The sequence below is a fragment of the Salvelinus sp. IW2-2015 genome, linkage group LG7, assembly GCF_002910315.2.
Source record: "Salvelinus sp. IW2-2015 linkage group LG7, ASM291031v2, whole genome shotgun sequence".
Taxonomy (NCBI): domain Eukaryota; kingdom Metazoa; phylum Chordata; class Actinopteri; order Salmoniformes; family Salmonidae; genus Salvelinus; species Salvelinus sp. IW2-2015.
The window spans coordinates 3,139,481-3,162,390 of record NC_036847.1 but is presented as its reverse complement, the minus strand read 5'-3'; the positions used below and the strand labels follow the sequence as shown (position 1 = coordinate 3,162,390).

Genomic DNA, 22,910 nt, shown 5'->3' with positions numbered 1-22,910 from the left:
AAGTAGTTATGTCTTTGTCAGCACTTGAGGCTAAAACTAACTTTGTAATGTTTAACAACCCTACCCTAGAACTGTCCTTTAATATTTGTGCTTTTGGGTAGCCCCAGACATTGCCAGCAGTTACAGTGCAGGACTAAGCAACCACAGCAGACTTTTCTTCCCAGAGAGAATGTAGAACATGTGCCAAACTGCATAGGGAATCCTCCTGTCATCTCTTACCCATTGGCTCAGATGTCCATGTCAAATACCCCCAGGTGGCACTTGCAGTGTAAATTTAGCCAACCTATATATAAAGACCCACTTGGTCCTCAGCTATCCGGTTGTCAATTTTGCATTCAGTTCAGGCCTTATTTGGTCTCCTGTCATTAACAGAACATATATACACATCTATTGACACATGGATTAAGTCAATCAAATTGTTTTAATTTGGTGCGGTGGTGATTAAAAGCAGTAGGTTATAAAAAAATTAATCTATACAGATTAAGATGTCCAGTATACTTGCTGTTGCTTTTTCCCATGCATTTCTATCGCTCCACCTGATGTTCAAAATGGCAGCAGGGGCCGCAGTCTAGTTTTGCCGCTGTTGACGACTTTCAACAGTCTGCATAATAAAGATAAAGGCCCTCCTACTTCTCATATGTCGTCATTTAGGCTTGCCCAGAAAGAAATACATACGGGAGAAAATTGGAGGAAAACTAGCCCAACTGAACCGCCAGCTCAGCCCAGGCCCTTTTTTTTATTCGAGGCTTCATTGTTTTTCGGTCCTCGGTGAAAGTAGGAGATGAGGGGGCTCCTGCCGTTTTACCGGGCTCTGAACGCCCTGTGTAACCGACAAGTCAAGCGAAGAGCTGGATTTGCCGGTTCTCAGTGCGGGTTTAGCGGAACCGTGTCTGATAGCAAGGTACGATTTGAACTGCAGCTGTTGCTTCCAAATTGATTCTGCACTGTCCGTTGATACATTGTAGACTTCTGGCAATTAATACATTGTAGCCAAGTGTTTCCTTGTAATAGGAGGCACACAAATGTAGCTTTTAGGCTGTGCTCTGTGTCGGAATGTTACTGCCTCTATGGGAGCAGACTTGTGAGGGCAACTAGCCTAAATGCAAGATGTGGGGGTATTTTCTTGATAAATAAATAAATCCACAACCCAGTCATTTTTTTATTTAATGTAGACAAATGTTGCACATTTTGTGGTAACCAGGCCAGCATAAAACTCATGATTTTCCATAATGTCAAAACAACGTCCCCTTTGTTCATGCCAAATCGTAATCTTGAGTCGAGGTTTTGTAGCTTTCAATGCGGATGTTTTAGCCTCTGATGATGCATTCTAATGTATCATACCCAGGGGGCTCGTCGTCTGCCTGTAATCGCACAAATGCACTGTTCTTAGCAGTCAATTCTGCACCACTCATCTTGTAATATAGTCTACAATGAATTGGAATACATCTTGTTTTCTCTCTCTAAATAATAGGACACAGAGGTGCATGTACAGTGGGGTCCTGAATTATTGGATCCCTTGATGAAGATGAGCAAAATATACTGTATAAATACAAATACTGAGCAATATGGTATGCATATTTTTATTTATTGTATCATTTTAGCAATTGCTAAAATAAATAGATTTTGTTTTCCAAGTAATAAAAAAAAAAATCTAAAAAAGATAGGGTTTCAATCATTTTACCTGATTTCAATACTCCAGCACCCACCCAAATCAAATTTTATTTGTCACATACACATGGTTAGCAGATGTTAATGCGAGTGTAGCGAAATGCTTGTGCTTCTAGTTCCGACAATGCAGTAATAACCAAGTACTAACTAACAATTCCACAACTACTACCTTATACACACAAGTGTAAAGGGATAAAGAATATGTACATAAAGATATATGAATGAGTGATGGTACAGAACGGCATAGGCAAGATGCAGTAGATGGTATAGAGTACAGTATATACATATACATATGAGATGGTAATGTAGGGTATATAAACATAAAGTGGCATAGTTTAAAGTGGCTAGTGATACATGTATTACATAAAGATGGCAAGATGCAGTAGATGATATAGAGTCAGTATATACATATACATATGATGAGTAATGAAGGGTATGTAACATTATATTAAGTGGCATTGTTTAAAGTGGCTAGTGATAAATTTTTACTAATTTCCATCAATTCCCATTATTAAAGTGGCTGGAGTTGAGTCAGTATGTTGGCAGCGGCCACTAAATGTTAGTGGTGGCTGTTTAACAATCTGATGGCCTTGAGATAGAAGCTGTTTTTCAGTCTCTCAGTCCCTGCTTTGATGCACCTGTACTGACCTCGCCTTCTGGATGATAGCGGGGTGAACAGGCAGTGGCTCGGGTGGTTGTTGTCCTTGATGATCTTTATGGCCTTCCTGTGACACGGGTGGTGTAGGTGTCCTGGAGGGCAGGTAGTTTGCCCCCGGTGATGCGTTGTGCAGACCTCACTACCCTCTGGAGAGCCTTACGGTTGTGGGCGGAGCAGTTGCCGTACCAGGCGGTGATACAGCCCGACAGGATGCTCTCGATTGTGCATCTGTAGAAGTTTGTGAGTGCTTTTGGTTAAGCCGAATTTCTTCAGCCTCCTGAGGTTGAAGAGGCGCTGCTGCGCCTTCTTCACAACCGTGTCTGTGTGGGTGGACCAATTCAGTTTGTCCGTGATCTGTACACGAGGAACTTAAAACTTTCCCCTTCTCCACTACTGTCCCGTCGATGTGGATAGGGGGTGCTCCCTCTGCTGTTTCCTGAAGTCCACAATCATCTCCTTTGTTTTGTTGACGTTGAGTGTGAGGTTTTTTCCTGACACCATACTCCGAGGGCCCTCACCCCTTCCCTGTAGGCCGTCTCGTCATTGTTGGTAATCAAACCTACACTGTAGTGTCGTCCGCAAACTTGATGATTGAGTTGGAGACGTGCATGGCCACGCAGTCGTGGGTGAACAGGGAGTACAGGAGAGGGCTCAGAACGCACCCTTGTGGGGCCCAGTTTGAGGATCAGCGGGGTGGAGATGTTGTTCCTACCCTCACCACCTGGGGGCGGCCCGTCAGGAAGTCCAGGACCAGTTTGCCCAGGGCGGGGTCGAGACCCAGGGTCTCGAGCTTGATGACGAGTTTGGAGGGTACTATGGTGTTAAATACTGAGCTGTAGTCGACGAACAGCATTCTCACATAGGTATTCCTCTTGTCCAGATGGGTTAGGGCAGTGTGCAGCGTGGTTGCGATTGCGTCGTCTGTGGACCTATTGGGTCGGTAAGCAAATTGGAGTGGGTCTAGGGTGTCAGGTAGGGTGGAGGTGATATGGTCCTTGACTAGTCTCTCAAAGCACTTCATGATGACGGAAGTGAGTGCTAAGGGGCGGTAGTCGTTTAGCTCAGTTACCTTAGCTTTCTTGGGAACAGGAACAATGGTGGCCCTCTTGAAGCATGTGGGAACAGCAGACTGGGATAAGGATTGATTGAATATGTCCTTAAACACACCAGCCACCTGGTCTGCGCATGCTCTGAGGACGCGGCTGGGAATGCCGTCTGGGCCTGCAGCCTTGCGAGGGTTAACACGTTTAAATGTTTTACTCACCTCGGCTGCAGTGAAGGTGAGCCCGCAGGTTTTGGTAGCGGGCCGTGTCAGTGGCACTGTATTGTCCTCAAAGCGAGCAAAAAAGTTATTTAGTCTGTCTGGGAGCAAGACATCCTGGTCCMCGACGGGGCTGGTWTTCTTTTTGTAATCCGMGATTGACTGTAGACCCTGKCACATACCTCTTGTGTCTGAGCTGTTGAATTGCGACTCTACTTTGTCTCTATACTGGSACTTAGCTTSTTTGATTGCCTTGCGGAGGGAATAGCTACACTGTTTGTATTCGGTCATGTTTCCGGTCACCTTGCCCTGGTTAAAAGCAGTGGTTCGCGCTTTCAGTTTCACGCGAATGCTGCCATCAATCCACGGTTTCTGGTTTGGGAATGTTTTAAATCGTTGCTGTGGGTACGACATCGTCAATGCACTTTCTAATGAACTCGCTCACCGAATCAGCGTATTCGTCAATGTTGTTGTTGGATGCAATGCGGAACATATCCCAATCCACGTGATCGAAGCAGTCTTGAAGAGTGGAATCAGATTGGTCGGACCAGCGTTGAACAGACCTGAGCGCGGGAGCTTGCTGTTTTAGTTTCTGTTTGTAGGCTTGAAGCAACAAAATGGAGTCGTGGTCAGCTTTTCCGAAAGAAGGGCGGGGGAGGCCCTTTTATGCGTCGCGGAAGTTAGTATAACAATGATCCAAGGTTTTACCAGCCCTGGTAGCACAATCGATATGCTGATAGAATTTAGGGAGTTTTGTTTTCAGATTAGCCTTGTTAAAATCCCCAGCTACGATGAATGCAGCCTCAGGGTGTGTGGTTTCCAGTTTACACCCCTTGCAAGGATAACAACACAGCCTTTTTCTAAAATGTTTTATGAGATTGGAGAACACATTGCCTGATCACTGACAATGATGAGGCAGCCTATAGGGAGGAGGTCAAAGACCTGGCGTTGTGGTGCCAGGACAACAACCTCTCCCTCAACGCGATCAAGACAAAGGAGATGATTGTGGACTACAGGAAAAGGAGGACCGAGCACACCCCCATTCTCATCGACTGGGCTGTAGTGGTGCAGGTTGACAGCTTCAAATTCCTTGGCGTCCACATCACCAACAAACTAACATGGTCCAAGCACACCAAGACAGTTGTGAAGAGGGCACAACAAAACCTATTCCCCCTCAGGAGACGATTTGGCATGGGTCCTCAGATCCTCAAAAGGTTTTACAGCTGCACCATCGAGAGCATCCTGACTGGTTGCGTCACTGCCTGGTATGGCAACTGCTTGGCCCCCGACCGCAAGGCGCTACAGAGGGTGGTGCGTACGACCCAGTACATCACTGGGGCTAAGCTGCCTGCCATCCAGGACCTCTATACCAGGTGGTGTCAGAGGAAGGCCCTAAAAATTGTCATAGACTGTTCTCTTTGCTACCGCACGGCAAGCGGTACTGGAGCGCCAAGTCTAGGTCCAAGAGGCTTCTAAACAGCTTCTACCCCCAAGCCATAAGACTCCTGAACATCTAATCAAATGGCTACCCAGACTATTTGCATTGCCTCCTCCCCTTCTACTACTCTCTGTTATTATCTATGCAGAGTCACTTTAATAGCTCTACCTACATGTGCATATTACCTCAATTACCGCGACACCGGTGCCCCCGCACATTAACTAACCACAAAATCTACGTTTTGCAATGGCCATCTTAGTCTTCGGACTTCAACCCCATCGAAAACGTGTGGTTTGAGTTGAAGAGGGCAGACAAAGGATATCAATGATCTGGAAAGATTCTGTATGGAGGAATGGTCTACAGTCCCTCCCAATGTGTTCTCCAATCTCATTAAACGTTTTAGAAAAAGGCGAAGTGTCGTTATCCTCACAAGAGGAGGGTGCTGGAGTATTGAAATCAGGGGATCCAATCATTTTGACCCTTATCTTTTATTTTTTTATCACTTGTTAAATCAACATCTCTTTCTCTGAGCAATTGTATTAGTATAAAATCTGTTTTATTTTTGGGATCATACGATATAGCTCAATATTTGTATTATTTATTTTATCCAGTTTTTTTTGCTCCTCTTCATCAAGGGATCCAATAATTCCGGACGCCATTGTATGATGCTTATTTTCTCTATGTGAGCTGCCTGCCCAATTCACATTTCCTTCCACATCTACCTTGAGACTGTTGTAGCTTGATCCACATCATAGCGAAACAGCTCACAAGACTTCGGGATTGTCGTACAAGGTTGAGCAACACCCTGGAAATAGATGTGTTGTTACATAGCTATAGAAACTAAAACATTACTAGACGTATATTTAAAACAGAACTACACACAGGATCCTGTAACTATTCCTGTCTATCAACTCAGACCCATGGCTTGGGGATGTTAAATATGTTTTGTCCTATGCTATTGAGTGTAATGATTTTAATGTTGAACGATGTCAACATTACAGTATTTTTATGTCAGCATGTAGTGATCTAGAAAGTGGAATATGAGTCACTCTCTCCCTGTCCCATCCTCAGCCACAGCCACGCTTTGGCCTGCTGTTTGACATCGATGGCGTTCTTGTCCGGGGAAAGATGCCCATCCCTGCTGCAAAAAAGGCATTCCAAAAACTGGTCGACTCTCAAGGACAATTTGTGGTGCCAGTTGTTTTTGTTACCAACGCAGGGAATTGCATGCGGCAGACGAAAGCGGACCAGCTCTCTCACATCCTGGGTGTGCCTGTAAGTGTCTCTCACCTACTCACAGCTCTCTTCTGCCACACACAAACTGTAATGACTAAGCCCTCATTTCATTTTGGTCCATGTGGGAGGTTAGTCGGAACAATACTGCAGTGAACAGAAGGGCAGGGAAGCGAACCCGGGTCTCTGGTGTGAAAGGCATCGTGCCAATAGGGTTTACCCACTTCGTAGGGATTGAAATGTGGATCATACTGTATAGCGAGGATCGCTACAAAATGTACCTTAGTGCACTCATGTTGTACATGTTTGTATTTATTATGGATCCCCCATTAGCTGCTGCCAAAGCAGCAGCTACTCTTCCTGGGGTCCAGCAAAATTAATGCAGTTTATACAATTTTTAAAAACATTACAATACATTCACAACACACTTTGTGCCCTCACGCCCCTACTCCACCACTACCACATATCTACAGTACTACATCCATGTGTATGTATAGTGCGTATGTTATCGTATGTGTGTGTGTGTGTCTGTGCCAATGTTTGAGTTGCTTCACAGTCCCCGCTGTTCCATAAGGTGTTTATGTTTTTTAAAATCTAATTTTACTGCTTGCATCAGATACTTGATGTGGAATACAGTTCCATGTTCGTGTGCTACATTGTCTGTTGACTTTGAACGAGTTCTCAGCGACATGATGGCGAAATATGATAACCAACAGAGGTACCTAGACAATGATGTTGCAAATGAGAACTTGTTCTCAACTAGCCTACCTGGTTAAATAAAGGTGAAATCAAATGTAATAAATTGTATGCAGCATTTTGACAGGACATTAAAGTGTGTGTGTATTGTTGCACAGTAAATCAAGCTAATCATCACCTCTTGAAGATAGTGGTAGGTCTCATACCAGTCATGCTCTGGCTCAGCTTATCTGACTGGTATTTTTGTTACCAGATCACTATGGACCAGGTGATGATGTCACACAGTCCACTGAGGATGTTCAAGAAGTACTATGACAAGTGTGTTCTGGTGTCAGGACAAGGACCCGTCCTAGATATTGCCAAAAAGTATCCTTTTGAAATATATGTTGCCAGACATGATCAAAGCATTTGCTTGGCATGATGAGAGAAAATATCTTCTGTTTTACACACAAATGAAGTAACACGCTGATTATAAGGAATTTGCAATGCGTTGGTGTGATACTTAACCATGTTAAGCTTGGGCTTCCAGAATGTGATCAGTATCGACATGCTGAGAGAGTCATTTCCTCTTCTGGACATGGTGGACCACAACAGACGACCCAAAGTGCCGGTGAGTCTGTATACATCAGGATCCATAGACAGGCTATATTTCAGAGGCTTTCCTAAGCATGTTCCATTTTTTTCTTTTCAGTCCAGTCCAATTGCCAACCTTCCCATGGTAGAAGGTGAGAGCTTGTGAACAGATACTCTTCTTCTGATTTATATTTTTATTGAACTGTCACAGTAAATCGCAAATCATACCCATCATATTCCAATTATTTTCTCTTCCCGGTCCAGCTGTTATTCTTTTTGGGGAGCCCATCCGATGGGAGACCAACCTCCAGCTGATAATTGATATCCTGTTGACCAATGGGAACCTGAGCGGAGCCCACCAGAGCCAGAAGCTACCCCAACTCCCCCTGCTGGCCTGCAACATGGACCTCATGTGGATGGCCGAGGCCCAGTCTCCACGGTAACCAGTGACTTAACGCCGTTATTGAAATGTTGTGAAAAGGCCGATATGAATAGACTGAAAGACATTTGTTTTTTCACCATAGAATCTATTGATGTCCTGGATGCAAAATGGGACCTAGCTCATTGAAGTCTGGCTTTCAGGGAAAGCTGTCGAGTGTACCGGATTAGTTGACTTGTTTAATTTTGCTTCCGTACATCATGTCAACTCCAGGTTTGGTCATGGGACGTTCCTTGTGTGCTTGGAGAACATCTATAAGAAAATAACAGGTAAAGAGGTGAAGTACAAGGCTCTGATGGGGAAGCCCAGTGAACTGACCTATCACTTTGCTGAGTACCTTATCAGAGGCCAGGCCGTGGAGAGAAACTGGACACAGCCCATCACCACCCTCTATGCTATTGGGTAAGACACCTTGCATCTCACTGTTTACAGCAAAAATGGTAGCAATTTATTTCACGTGAAAGAATATACTAGGTTACAAATGGGTAATCACACAATGATAACAATGGAAAAACTTGATTGTTCTTTTGGGATTCAAGGCCTTATCTTGACACTGCATATATGCTGGTGTCCATGATGTGCGATGTTGTGTCTGTACTACTTGATTCCTCTCTTTGATTTCCTTTCTTTTTCTTTGCCTCTCTACTCCCTCAGGGATAACCTGATGACTGACATCTATGGGGCCAACCTCTACAACCGCTACCTGGAAGAGAGGACAAGGAGGAAGAACTCCAAAGCAGTCGCCAAGATGGCCACCGCCACGGGCTCCAACGCAGCCCTGCCCCGGGTGAACGACCACGTAGAGAATACCTGGGAGAGCGAGCTGGCACCCCCCTCCGCCACCTCCTGCAAATCTATCCTGGTATGTACTGGGGTGTACAACCCCCACACAGAGGTGCCCACTGACACCAACCAGTGCATCAAGGAGACTGTGTTCCACGGGCACCGTGACTTCCGCTTTGACCCGGCGCTGGTGGAGCCCGGGCACATCGTGCAGGACGTGGCTGACGCTGTGGAGCTCATCTTTGAGCAGGAGAAGTTTGTGCCTCAGTAAAGTTCTCAAGATTGGTGTCGTCATGGCGACCTCAGTAGTTTTCGGTTGGCCTGTGCCGGCCATAGAATCAGAATTGATTCTATTCTAATTCTATGATTCTGGCTTTAAAAGGAAGGGGTGCTCAAAATGATACAGAGCAAATCCAACCAACTGACTAATCTGTCCAGTGTTATGCAGATTTGTTTTGCATGGTACAATGGACATGGAGATTCCCTTGGTTTTTAGCAGGAAAACACCACACACTGAGTTACTTTGGACAGTGTTTACAACTTGTCAGGGCATTGAAGGTTCTTAAGAGGTCATATTCAAACTCATAATGGTGTAAAGTATTGAACTCTTATTCCTTCTGTTGTATTGTTTTATAGTGGGTTTAAAACTAATCAAGTTTAGCACAATTACCCACTTTTAAGTAATGGCATTTGATTTGAATAAAAGCCTTATTTAATGGTATTATACTGTACGTATTTTCTTAGTTGTGATTGCGTATAAAGATTGACAGTATTTTAAATTGTGAGTTGTCTTATGTATCTTTATGACCACAATAAGTTATTTTTATGAAGTCTATGTATAGATTCCCTCACAAACGGACCATATTATTGTCTACCATACATTTTGTCTGTTACGTCTACAGTATGCATGCATTTCATGAGATAGATTTAATGCATTATACTGTACTGTAAGATGACCTATTATTATTTAGGTTGCAATACTGTCCTTCAACTGTGCTGTCTACATTACTTCTAGCAATATAAACCATATAACCTGTATTTGCACAGAGCAAAACGATTCATTTGAATTTAATGTTACCATATCTTGCTGGGCAAGTAAACTTGCCCTTAGTTGTAAATGTACAAATTTGTCATATGCATTAGAACTTTAACTGCAGATGCAGAGACTGTATCTAGCCATTTATATTTATATAAAATATATAAATATAAGAGAAGCTATATTTTCACTGGTGGATTAACCATGCATTTCAGTGGATGCATTACATGTTTTACAAGATGTTATCCATGTCAGTGTTGCTTGTACGATTGAAAATGGCGTCCCTTAAAAAAATGTAAACATGCTGGCTACTTATATTTCAGTGCTGAAGATAGGCTATGCAGCATGAGTTTGTTGACATGAAAACAAATGACTCCATAGGAAATAAAACCCGCTTATCTTCTTGCCATAAATCCTGCTTGTTTTCTTCTTACTGTCCTCATGCACACATCTTCAGTTTCATAAGGAAATATTCTCACTACTCTTATCTGCAATATTTGCATATTAGAAAACATATGAAATGTAATGGGCACTACTATCAAGAACAGGCACAGTGCAAACTTTGCACCTCGATCATGTCCATTTGAACTATAGGAAGGATATGCCTCCACCGGCACAGACAGTTGAGGGTATCTCTTCTAGGCAAGGCCCCATCTGAGGGTGATAAGTACTGTTGACATGGGCACTCCCTATCCTCCCAGTGTGGAATAACAGTGCAGTAAGCCAAGTTGATCTGAAATGGTTATTTGGCTACATTGGATGGTTTTGATTGATAGAAAGTCACCCTAGAGAGAGATTAGTCAAAAAGTAGCTATGATAGCGATCGTGTTCTTTGGTAACACTTTATTTTACAGCCCATAATTATCTGGTAATTACTCAGAAACTACATGTTAACAAGGGTAATTACGTAACAATTGCCCAATAATAACTTTGTCACTTGAGGATTCAAGGTAACAAATACCAGGAAGAGCCATTTGTATGCCAAGTAATTTGTAATTAAATAGCAATGGTAACAGGGCTGTAAAATAAAGCATGAGCTGTTTTTTGGAACATGCAATGAAGTAAGAGCGCGATTCAATCCATAGAGCTGAAGAGCTGCGCTATAGCACGTTTTACATTTAAAGGCAATGTTCCCACATTCCCGGTAATCGCTGCATATGCCAGCTCAATCGGAAATGACCTTTCAATTTCAATCCCTCTATAATGCGGATCTTCAGCACCACAGATTAAAGTACTGCACGTGCATTGCAACAGTAATGTAACGGGTGCGTTTGAAGTCAAATTAATTAGCAACTCTATGTGTGTTTGACGCGAGCACTTTATACTCAATTACATTTATTTGTATTGGAGATATACAGTGTACAATTGTAAAACGCATAACAATCTGCTACATAACAACAATGGGAGACATTAGTTCCAGAGCATGATTTCACAGGCTTCGTGACAAAAAAAAAATCAATTCAAGGCATGAGTCAAAACAGTCTGATAAACGGTATTCCAACAGAGAGTAAAACACTCAATCACCAGCTTAGGTTTTAAATCCCCACTCACCCCATGGTCCACGACAATCATCCCAAATCTTATATTGTCTTTATCTTTATATTGTGTTTCTTGTGCAATACGTCCAGTATTTGTGGCAATATCTCCATGTTAATCAGCGGTCTCTCTGGGTCGTTTGTCCGGGTGAGAGAGGCAGAGTTCTCCCTCTCCAGAGGCAGAGTCCTCTGGAGCCTCCTGTGTTTGGGCTTCAGCGACCTCAGAGAGTCCAACTCCAACCCTGCGTGTCTCTGATCGATGTACAGAGTGAAGGTGGAGTTCTTGGCCAGCCTCAGACCCCACAGCAGCAGGCCGATGAGCCCACACAGCATCACCCCCACCATGGTGTCATACACCCACCCGGCACAGCTTTGCTGGGCACAGGAAGAGAAGTAGGCATCACTGAGCGCAGTGATCGCCGTGTGTGCCACACCACTGGGGCTGGCACAGGTGGGCACCCCACCAGACACGACAGCCCAGTTCCTCCTCAGCCAGGTCCTCAGGAACTGGATGCCACAGTCACAGTGGAAAGGGTTCCCAGACAGGGTGACCCTCCTCAGGTCTTGCAGCCTGTCAAAGTGCCCTGAGGGTACTGTGGACAGCTGGTTGTCCTGGAGGTAGAGCTCTGTGGTGTCTGGAGAGAGAGGGGGCACTTCCATGAGGCTCATGGAGCTGCAGTTAACCTGTAGTCCTGAAGGCTGGAGAGCTGAACACCGGCAGGGCTTTGGGCTGGGCTGTGCACTGGAAGTGACCAGGAGGAGGAGGATGGCTATCCCTGAACCTAAGAGCATTCTGCAGGCGGAAAAAACATGCCATATCAAATGTATACATGCAGTGTAGAAACAAATTGTGATGTTGTGGCAGCATATTTGTTTAAGTAACATGTATGGATTATAAATAATAGTGATGTGGGTAAAACATATATCCTATGGAGTGAACAAGCTCATCATGTTACTTTCAAGTTAATGCGAGGCCTACCTTTCAGTGTCAAGACAACGTAGAAGGTAGTTCTTGTAATTCCACTCATCATTGAGGCCTGTGCTCGCCAGGTGTTCTGTCCAGTGCTGCTCTAGGTCTAGAGTTCCAGAAGATGTCCTTCCAGTCAGCCACTATTCTCCATTTTATAACAGACGTGTTTTAACTGTCAGAATCTCCACAGGACATATGTAACAGCTACAGAGTGTGTGAGAACCACCACTGACAGGGCCGGCTTTGGGTCACGTGATGAGAGGGAAACACCTCTGTCGGGAGAAGATATGGGTTTATCTTCCAAAAGTGTGGTAGAGGCTTTTAAGTGAGTTTGTAAATGTAGTACTGCTATACATTTAACCAATGAGGACCAATGTGGTATTATTATATACTTCGTATGAGCCTCCATACCTGCCAACAATATGCTCATTCTCTTCTTATTGCTATACACCTACCATTACCGTTAGCTGGTAGCCTATCAGTTCTATGTAGAGTATGCTGCTACCCGGTCACAATCTTACTCCAGAGGTAAAATGACGAATTAGGGCATGTGCTGGCATAACTTCAGATTTGACTCTACTGTGTTATAGTAGTATGATCAAGTAGTAAACACTGTCTAGAAACCCATCACACCACTAGGTGGCGTGCTGACACAGCTTCATCTCTATTCATGTGTGCGCCCTCCAGTGGTTACACTGTGTATTACTGACTTTACTAAAACCATAACACAGGTCAAAAATACAGAATTACATTCCTTTTTTATTTACCTCACTGATACATATGCAACATGTATCTAAGAAGTTGATAACACGTTCAAAGGGTAAGGGCTGTGCTTAATTTTACTTGGTAAGATAAAAGGAAAAAGATTGACACGATAACGCACATTAGAAGTCAAAGACCAACACATGCATACCATAAGTCATATATTTGTTTATTTAGCGTTGTCAACATTGTCACAGTTGAAGTTTTACGATAACTGGGGTCTTACTGACTCACTACTCACTGGACAAACTGAATGCACATTGAAATGAGGCATCTCTTGTCTTGCCCTTTTTAAAGTGTGGCTCGCGCCTGATAGAACAGCTTGCAGCATGGGATGAGAGAAAGAGAGTGTGTGTGTGCGCGTGTGTAGGGGCAGGGAACGTTAGAACAGTCTGTCAGAGCCACAGCGAATGACAGTTCACTAATGTCGCTGGCAGAGACAAGCGATATGTTGAAAATCATATCTTCAACCTCCCATATAAGGTCGTCACCTTATATGATGTCCACTGCAGATATTGGGATTAGAGTAGTGATAATGTACTCACTATGTACAGATTATTTTTCAACCCACTTGGTCCCTTCTCGTCTTCATTTTAGATGAATCACCCTTTTTAGAATTCCATAAATCAGCATTTATACTCCGCCATTTTCAAAGCGAAAGCACCCGGGCTCAATAATAACAGAAGTGCGACGTGTTCATGGTTTGTTATTTTTACAATGACCACGTACACTACCGGCCAAAAGTTTTAGAACACCTACTCATTCAAGGGTTTTTCGTCATTTTTACTATTTTCTACTTTTGAGAATAATAGTGAAGACATCAAAACTATGAAATGACACATATGGAATTATGTAGTGACCCAAAAGAAGTGTTAAATAAATCAAAATTATAATTTAGATTTGAGATTCTTCAAAAAGCCAACTGTTGCCTTGATGACAGCTTTGCACACTCTTGGCATTCTCTCAACCAGCTTCACCTTGAATGCTTTTCCAACAGTCTTGAAGGAGTTCCCACATGCTGAGCAGTTGTTGGCTGCTTTTCCTTCACTCTGCAGTCCATCCCAAACCATCTCAATTGGGTTGAGGTCGGGGAATTGTGGAGGCCAGGTCATCTGATGCAGCACTCCTTCACTCTCCTTCTTGGTCAAATAGCCCTTACACAGCCTGGAGGTGTGTTGGGTCATTGTCCTGTTGAAAAACAAATMATGGTGCCACTAAGCCCAAACCAGATGGGATGGCGTATCGCTGCAGAATGCTGTGGTAGCCATGCTGGTTAAGTGTGCCTTGAATTCTAAATAAATCACAGACTGTGTCACCAGCAAAGCACCCCCACACCCCTTCCATGCTTTACGGTGGGAAATACACATGCAGAGATCATCCGTTCACCCACACTGCATCTCACAAAGACACGGCGGTTGTAACCAAAAATCTCAAATCTGGACTCCAGACCCAGACCAAAGGACAGATTTCCACCGGTCTAATGTCCATTGCTCGTGTTTCTTGGCCAAAGCAAGTRTCTTCTTCTTATTGGTGTCCTTCAGAAGTGGTTTCTTTGCAACAATGCGACCCTGAAGGCCTGATTCACACATCCTCCTCTGAACAGTTGATGTTGATATGTGTCTGTTACTTGAACTCTGAAGCATTTATTTGGGCTGCAAGTTCTGAGACTGGTAACTCTAATGAACTTATCCTCTGCAGCAGAGGTAACTATGGGTCTTCCTTTCGTGTGGCGGTCCTCGTGAGAGTCAGTTTCATCATAGCGCTTGACGGTTTTTGCGACTGCACTTTCAAAGTTCTCGAGATTTTCCATATTGACTGACCTTCATGTCTTAAAGTAATGAACTGTCCTTTCTCTTTGCTTATTTGAGCTGTTCTTGACAGAATATGGACTTGGTCTTTTACCAAATAGGGCTTTCTTCTGTATACCCCCCCCKCCCCCCCTTCCTTGTCACAACATAACAGATTGGCTCAAATGCATTAAGAAGGAAAGAAATTCCACAAATGAACTTAATTGTTAATTGAAATGCATTCCAGGTGACTACCTCATGAAGCTGGTTGAGAGAATGCCAAGAGTGTGCAAAGCTGTCATCAAGGCAACTTGGCTATTTGAAGAATCTCAAATATAAAATATATTTGGATTTATTTAACACTTTTTTGGTTACTACATGATTCCATATGTGTAATTTCATCGTTTTGATGTCTTCACTATTATTCTACAATGTAGAAAATAGTAAAAAATAAAAGTAAAACCATTGAATGAGTAGGTGTTCTAAAACRTTTGACTGGTAGTGTGTATGTAGATGAAATGCATGCTGAGCTCCAGTAACAATCAGCTTAATGTGAGATGCAAGAGCAAGTCAACATCAGGAGATTCCAAATCTAAACCAATGAAAAGAGAGGAAATAAAGTTAATCAACTTTACAAGGCTGACCTGTTCAGTCAGCTCACAGTGAAAAAGACACACGATGCATCAGGTCCATGCAGTGCATTGTGGGGGTACGTATCAGACTATAGACTGTGGACAWTMCTTGAAGCACTACAACACATATCAAGATAAATGTATACATTTCGTTCTCTATTTCTACATTGTCCCACCATCTCTGAGTTACAAAAAAGAAAATTAGAAGGACATTCAATTGATTATTCATGTCATAGGTAAGATATGTTTGTCTACATTTCCTTATTTGTTGTTATATCATGGATTTAACATGAACAGARGTGTTGAGTGAAGCCCGAGGCCTCAACCCACTGGGCACAGGTGTCAATTCAACGTCTATTCCACGTTGGTTCAACGTAATGTCATTGAGATGATGTGGAAACATGTGTGCCCAGTGGGAAGTCTGACTTATGGTTGTGGTTTCCTTAGTGAATGTTAAAATACATTTACACCCGGAATATTGGGACAAACAGTTGACTTTTACTTTTAATGTACACACGATAATATACTCTTATTTTGTAGAATGTAGAAAGATATTTTCCTTTACATATAACCCAGTTCCTTTGTTTTATTTGCATTTCTTTGCTGTGTATTAGATCTGGATTTCCTGAAAAATGAAAGCGCTCCTTCATATGTGCTTATCCAGCAAAATATTTATGTTCTGCCCAGAGGGAAGCATATTCCTTTATTAAAATATATACACACATTCCTCTTTCTTTTCACCGTCAACCAGTGCTTGACTTGGGACACCGGAGCAGAGTACCGGCACTTCGAACTACTGCTCGAGGTTCTGTTCCTCTTATAGAATTTTAAGCTCATGAGGAGCTCCAGCACCTAAATATAAACAGTACTGGTACCCAAAATGAGTACCGGAACCTATTTCAGTCCGAGTCAAGCACTGCCGTCAACTGTCTAAATAAGTATATCATCTGAAAAAAAAATGAAAAAAATAAAGAATTCACCTGAATCTCTTCCAGGACGACATGATAACAGACTTGAACCTGTAAAGGGCCTACAAGTCTGTATGTTTTTTATGTGATTGCACTTCAATCGACTATGGTAACACTGATTTGTTATACAATGTGCTGAGGGTAGCCTCACATGAATAACATTACATGCAAAATCACTTCGACATTCCACTGAATTCCACTGAATTCGAAAACTCCAGGACTGTGTTTCTCAGAGAACCACGAGAACAGCCACGCGTTAAGCCACTGAGAGAGAACGACAGGGGTCCGAACTAAATAAATAACGACGCAACATGAAAACACACAAAACAAACAGAAGGGACACTTTTTTTGTCTTGAATGTACAAAACCAGTACGAAGATATTGCACATACTGTACATAATGATAAAAAACTAAGATGACAAACAAAAAACTAAATTCTAGTCACTCACCTACTCAGGTTTTGTGGTGAAAACAAAGATATAGTAAATGATAAAAAAAAAAAAAAGATTATCGTATTTTGATTTGAAGAGTCAAGAATGCAGCTGCTTCATATATCAAAGGCATGAGACGTTGTCAGCTTTACTGCGGGTCCATCAGTAAAGTGACGTGAGCCTCAACTTCTATAACGTAAAGTGTCTGGAGAGGTCAGGAAAGCTGTGAGCTTAGCCAGCATACAACCAAAAGAAGGCCATGAGCTCAACACGAGATCTGTGACACTTCCCCACTGCCATCTTACTCCATGTCCTTACTCACGGTACTACACTTCAGTACTTCATATAGGAGTACTACACCGAGCCGAGTGAGACCCGTCCACCCGGCATAGGAACAACATATGGTCAGTAGACACCCATATCTGTTCACTCTGAGGTTTTATACATGACAGCCCAGCATTAGGAGGGCCATGTGCCACAGCTGCATTCCAGTCTCTCAATGCTCTGGTTGGAAAGCAAAAGGTTCCAGATTAGGTTATTGGCCTGCCTGACAATGTGGCTCCACTCCCCCTTCCCATCTATCCTGTTACCATAGACTCAGTATAATACTGATACAGTTTATTTCTAATGATAATAATGGTTGTAAGTATAATCTTACAAGGTACTTTACGCACAATATACCGTACATGAAGTCTAGACTAAATAGTTTATGCGTTAGTAATTGGCACATTTATCAATGAGAGCTAGGAGACAACACGTCAAGCTGTCATCTACAGTAAATACAACACTAGAACTACTACGATTGAGACTGTTGTTAGCCTGTCCGTTGGTCTAGTTTTTGTGAAATGATTACACCTCGCTTTTTTACACTACATGAATTCTAGGAGAGGCAAGAACAAAAAGCATTCTTAAAAATGAAGAGCGTTTTGGAAACCTCAAGAAAGCAGTGTTAAAAGCTAGCTTTGTTTAAAAAGACTGTATACGATATGATATGCCATTGTGACAGAGAAAACAGTCAGACATGTTTTCTCAGGCCTATCCCAGGTGGTCTTGTCTCCTGATGACGTGAAGGGAAGACAGGCTATTGAAAGAACGGAGAAGTGGACAGCGGCCTACAGAGAACGCACGGTTCTCTTCAGCCGTCACAGCCGGGTTTGGTGTGAGTTCGTGAGGAGGAGGAGGGAAAGCGTTTCCCCGTACAAAACACCTCCCTGAAGCCCTGACAGAGAGACAGAGGCCCTTACTAAGGTTCGAGCTGAGGCCCTTTGTGGAAGAATTGAGTCTGGTTTCCATCCAGCATATTGGTGAGCAGCTGAAGGGGGGAGCGGATACATGGGACTGCCAGAGGTCCATCTCCATCACAGCAGTGGAACACAGTAGATAGGCCATCGACTGACAGTATACCCTCTGTCCCTTTGGGGGAAGAGACTGTCCCTCCCTTAAGTTCACTCACTCACTCTTTCCTTTTGCTCATTCAATCTTTTCTCTCTCTCTAGCTCTCTCTCTCTCTTTCGTTCTCTCTTTTGCTCTCGCTCTCTCTCGCGCTCTCTTTCAGTGAGGGACGTCACACCACGGTGCTGATGCCACTGTGTTTGGGTTTGGGCCCGCTGGGTGCCGGGCCCTGCAGCTGACTGTGGTGGTGAGGGGCATGCTGGGAGTGTGATGCGTGATGGGAATGCTGGCTATGGGTGGCGTGGCTGTGCTGTGGTACATGCGGGTGGGGGTGGGTGTGTTGGTGTGTGTGGGAGGAGGATGCATATGCTGCCGGGTGCTGGTGGTACTGTGTGTGGGGAGGGGGGTGGTAATGGTGGTGGTGGTGGTAGGGAGGGGGGTTCTGTTGGACGTGGCAGTACTGGGAGTGGTGGAGCTGGGCCTGGGCTACCTGCTGGGCTGTGTGGTGGAGGTTGGACGGATGGGGCGTGTGGGAGATGAGGGTGGGGTGACCAGGCAGAGGAAGAGGAGGATGGCTCTGTGATGAAGGCTTCCCCCGTTTGCTGCCAAAAAGCGACCCGAGGAGGGAGGAGGAGTTGGGGATGGTGGGGTGGCCCCGGGGCGGGCCCTCGCTGCGTGGGGTGGTGGCTCTCCGGCGTATGTGAGGACTGTTAATGATGGACCCCTGTGGGAGAGAAGAGGGTAACATCATCTCTATCCATGCCTTCTATACAGGCAGACACTCACAGTATCACACCACATACTAGACTACCAGCAGTTAAGCTAAGGCATCACRTCATGGAAGTGGTGAAAACTGCCTGCATATTTAAGGGTCAACAGCAAGTTGCAAAACGTTACAGACAGTGCATGCAAAAAAATGAACAAAAAATATCAGCTCACAATGGAGGACAGACAAATAACGAATGGGAATATCAGGGTTATGGCCACTCGACAATGTTACAAATGAAGAAACCTATATAGAAAAAAACTCAAACTTTCTTAAATGACATACGCGTCAGAGAGATTTGAAAACGGAACCTTCTATTGTAGATGCATCAAAAGTATAAAAGGCTGATAATGTATTCATATTGTTGAACGCCTTCCAAACCTGAGAGTCCCACATGCAACTGGTTAAAAACAATGGCGGCAGAGGATCCACATGCAGAGGAGGTGACAAGCAAAARCTCCATCCATATTGGCTTTGCATTCAGCCAGACAGCGGGAAGCAGAGATGCTGGAGATCTGGTAGTCACATTTTWAAATAACTCTGTTCACTTATCCACCAATCTAGTTCCGACTCTATCCTTTTTGTGATTCATCCACGTTTTAAAAGCCCTTCCTTTGGTGCATGCTCTGCCCAAGGTTGTGAAGAGACCATATAGATTTCTTTGAAAGTGGAATGACATTTTCAAGGGTTCCCAGACTTCAAAACCAACACACGYACTCATGGAATGAAGAAATGATGATGAATGAAATCCACATCTTTCATATTGACTCTTTGATATTGTGTGTAAAAAGCTCATCGATAAAGTTCTGACAGTGAGATATTGACGTGACCGTGAGCTGCTGTAAGATAACCTTCCTCCCTAAGCCTCAAACCTCTGTGAGCTTTCTTTCAATAGGACAGGCAGGGGACAGGAGAGGGACCAGAGGGGGGGGGGGGCTTTAGGTTTGCACAACACTAGGGGGAGAGTAGGTGCTACAACAGGTATTCACTGGCACCCCTGCCGAAGGTAAGAGAGCCCCAAAGGAAAGCCAAACTGCGGGTCGGGACATGGCTGAATGGAAGACATTAGACTGTGATCAAAACAAACAGCTGGGTGAATTAGAGGGAGGAAGGGGGAATTAGTAGTAGAGGCATGCTTGTTTCAAGAAAAAGGGCAAACTGGCCACATGACCAAAACAAGACATGTCTCCCATCTAGCCAGCYTCAGAGGCAGGCAGCCCATGCATGCACACTAACCGAGGCAGGCAGGTTGTTAAAAGGCATCCGAGATTTAAAAAAAYGTCATAAAACAAAATGAACTGAGAGTCTATGAAGCAGAGAGGGGTGCAAGAACAACAAAAATAAACTTTTTTTTATTTTATTTTTTACAGAGCACATCACCACAGAGTAGCTTGGACACCAGCTGCTTCCAACTTACTTCCATATTGCTGTCTAGTGATCCTGCACTGCTGCGGCGCCCACGCTTGCCTGCCCGAGACATGCAATACCACAGATTAGAAATGGATAGGACAGCACTCCTGGATCAACTACAGCGGTTTAGGCAGCCCTCCTCTCCCCTAGGGGGCAGTGCAGGGGGTTGTGAGTAGTACACTGGAAGCTGAGATCAAAAGGGGCAGGGAGTGTGTGGGGGACCGGTTGATAGATAGGTAGGTATTACTGTCACGTCCATTATTTTAGCAGCTTTGTTCATATTTACTTAGGAGATAAAGAGAGACATTTGGTCAGTGTACTTTTACACTACATTTTGAATTTACTGCATTGCTCAAACTGAAAGGACAAGGAAATCATTTTTGCAACATTCAGCTGAGGACATCGGCATAACTACAAAGAGCTAAGCAATGTTAGTATTTCTAAACTACAACGAGTTACGATTATTCATCGATTTTTTCCCCCCTGATAAAATGTGACAACACAGATTTAATGTTGTCACAAGATGTAGATTGTCATAAGGAAGGGTAACGGGTGGCTTTCGTAGAGAGCCAATGGCAGTGACAGTCACGGAGGAGAAACATCAAAAMCAATACAATGGCTGTTGCACATGAGGTGTACGAGCACATAGAGCAGTTTGCCACTGTCATTAGGCTCAGCCAAAGGATACATGACCAATCTTTACATATGGAGAAACAGTTGAAAACCCAATGGGAATGGAAATATCAGGAAGTACATAATGAGATGMAGAYTGGCGAGAAAAGGAAAATATATTGTACACAGGACATGACCACACTACCGTGCCACATCCTGTGTTGAGAAAGTTAGGGCTTAAACGTACACAGAGACCTAAGACAMGAGGAAGGAAAMACTCCTATGTTGATCTATTGACTTCAGCACTGACTAGCCTTATCGTATCTGTATTTCAGTATAGTACCCAACACGACAACGGAAACAGAGCAAATACATCCTAAATGTGAGATACTGTAGAACTCCTGTATGGATTTCATTACGTTACCATGACGTCTTAACATAACTGCGATCCAGAATGAATGACATGTTCTCAAGGTGATTCGCTTTAGAGTCGAAATGCTATGTGAAACACTCTCGATATTCATGACAATGAGACGTTCTTTGTKATTTTGGAACCAGATCTCGTCTCGCGTCAGTTATTGTATGAGAACAGATCCCCATTGAGTTCAGGAGGTTTGGATCACAGCAATACGTGAGAGAATGATTGGTAGTGAATAACGGTGGATTAATTAAACATATAACAAGCAAGCCTTATCATGAAATGTTTGAGAAAAAAAATTGAGATTTAAGAATGAGAATGTGACACGAAAAAGTGCAAAAATCAAAGGTGTTCATTGAGATATAAAGTATATTTTGATTTAGATACAGGGGCGAGAGCAATCCTTCCTTCAATATCACTTCTCAGTGGAAAGGCAAACCCTCTAAAGTAGACCTATTGATAACATCATACCAAATAGCTTATTCATTTAGAAACGTCTATTTTTCCAATGGCACAAACCTACTTCTGTTGTTTCATATCCCAGGTTATGATAAAAATATTTCACATTGGGGTAGGGCACCAGTACCAGAAAATAATTTTAGGACTAAACTAACAGGACCTTAAGCGCTATTATCTTGTGAAGTCTCACACTGCCCAGATACAGAATGCATTTCAGTTATTTAATAAGAACTTCTCACCCGAATAACGTTTTACTTAATCATCAATACAGCTTAAGGGAAGTCGGACATCAATTCAAGGTGCGATAAAACATKATGTTGGATGTTCAGAGTTATATTACCATAGGATGAGTGAGGAGGTAAAAACAACAGAGTCTCTCCCAGGAAAGGACCGTTTTGTGAACACAATGGTGACCTTTGACCTTACCTGCTTCGGAGAGGTCGCGGAGGGAGCTGCTGAGGGCGCTCCTCTTCAGGCCCTCGCCCATGGTGTAGGTGTCGTCCAGACTGGCACGGTTCATGTTGCCATTGCCAGCCTCCTTCTTCAGCCCAGAGCTCTGGGACATACTGGGCCTCACCACCCCTTTCTGCTTCTCAAGCTCAGCTTTATATGAACATACATATGGGGAGAGAGTAAGGTAAAGATAGCGTGTGCGTGTGTGTGTGTGTGTGTTTCAGCATTCATCTTCAAACATACAATATTTCTACATTTCCTCATATAATTTCATTATTGGCACTTACTTTTATATAGATTATTACTATACATTCGGTAACTATTGCATTTACATAATAATCAAATGTAACATTGTAAAAGTGCACCTAAATCCTTTCGCATATTCGACTCATTCGTAAAAACAGTCTTGTGTGTGTTTCTCTTTGATAAATGCCCTTCCGCAAACACAATCCTCCTCGTGGTAGTCATCCTGTGAACTCTATAAACATACCTTCTCATAAACAGAGAGTGAGTAATGAGGACCAGGCCCT

General features: G+C 43.4%; 3 protein-coding genes across 14 annotated transcripts in view; 1 reads left to right on the top strand and 2 right to left on the bottom strand.

Moving 5' to 3' along the window:
• The first annotated feature begins 22 nt into the window (after nucleotides 1–22).
• On the top strand, nucleotides 23–9,470 carry LOC111966203 (haloacid dehalogenase-like hydrolase domain-containing 5). 5 transcript variants are annotated; one of them, XM_070444360.1, is made up of 8 exons: nucleotides 23–901; nucleotides 6,103–6,300; nucleotides 7,208–7,320; nucleotides 7,471–7,564; nucleotides 7,646–7,679; nucleotides 7,792–7,966; nucleotides 8,180–8,368; nucleotides 8,621–9,470. In XM_070444360.1, the coding sequence occupies exons 1-8, from the start codon at nucleotides 782–784 to the stop codon at nucleotides 9,018–9,020; spliced, it is 1,323 nt and encodes a 440-aa protein (XP_070300461.1). In that variant the 5' UTR covers nucleotides 23–781; the 3' UTR covers nucleotides 9,021–9,470. The 5 variants fall into 5 exon arrangements, with proteins under 5 accessions (XP_070300461.1, XP_023846433.1, XP_070300462.1 ...); XM_023990665.2 differs by having other exon boundaries at nucleotides 6,097–6,300; XM_070444361.1 differs by lacking the exon at nucleotides 6,103–6,300.
• Nucleotides 9,471–10,027: 557 nt separating this feature from the next.
• Nucleotides 10,028–12,697, bottom strand: gp9 (glycoprotein IX platelet). Its single transcript, XM_023990666.2, has 2 exons — nucleotides 12,300–12,697; nucleotides 10,028–12,113 (listed from the first exon to the last, which is right to left on the bottom strand). The coding sequence occupies exon 2, from the start codon at nucleotides 12,110–12,112 to the stop codon at nucleotides 11,366–11,368; it is 747 nt and encodes a 248-aa protein (XP_023846434.1). The 5' UTR covers nucleotide 12,113; nucleotides 12,300–12,697; the 3' UTR covers nucleotides 10,028–11,365.
• Nucleotides 12,698–13,200: 503 nt separating this feature from the next.
• The window catches only part of LOC111966202 (IQ motif and SEC7 domain-containing protein 1), a 177,428-nt gene continuing 167,718 nt past the window's right edge, over nucleotides 13,201–22,910 (bottom strand). For 7 of the 8 annotated variants that reach the window (XM_023990656.2, XM_023990657.2, XM_023990659.3 and 4 more), the window contains 3 exons: nucleotides 22,354–22,530; nucleotides 20,446–20,495; nucleotides 13,201–18,986 (listed from right to left, as the gene is read on the bottom strand). In XM_023990656.2, coding sequence (XP_023846424.1) covers nucleotides 18,435–18,986; nucleotides 20,446–20,495; nucleotides 22,354–22,530 — 779 coding nt within the window. In that variant the 3' untranslated portion in view covers nucleotides 13,201–18,434. The remainder of the gene's footprint in view (nucleotides 18,987–20,445; nucleotides 20,496–22,353; nucleotides 22,531–22,910) is intronic. The other variant, XM_023990663.2, reaches the window with a different exon arrangement.

Excerpts from the sequence above, each read along its gene's own strand:
- LOC111966203 (XM_070444358.1), top strand. The coding sequence starts at position 782 with ATGAGGGGGCTCCTGCCGTTTTACCGGGCTCTGAACGCCCTGTGTAAC. Across the intron at positions 7,967-8,179 it reads GCCGAGGCCCAGTCTCCACG|GTTTGGTCATGGGACGTTCC; the intron begins GTAACCAGTGAC and ends TGTCAACTCCAG. Across the intron at positions 8,369-8,620 it reads ACCACCCTCTATGCTATTGG|GGATAACCTGATGACTGACA; the intron begins GTAAGACACCTT and ends CTACTCCCTCAG.
- gp9 (XM_023990666.2), bottom strand. The coding sequence starts at position 12,112 with ATGCTCTTAGGTTCAGGGATAGCCATCCTCCTCCTCCTGGTCACTTCC.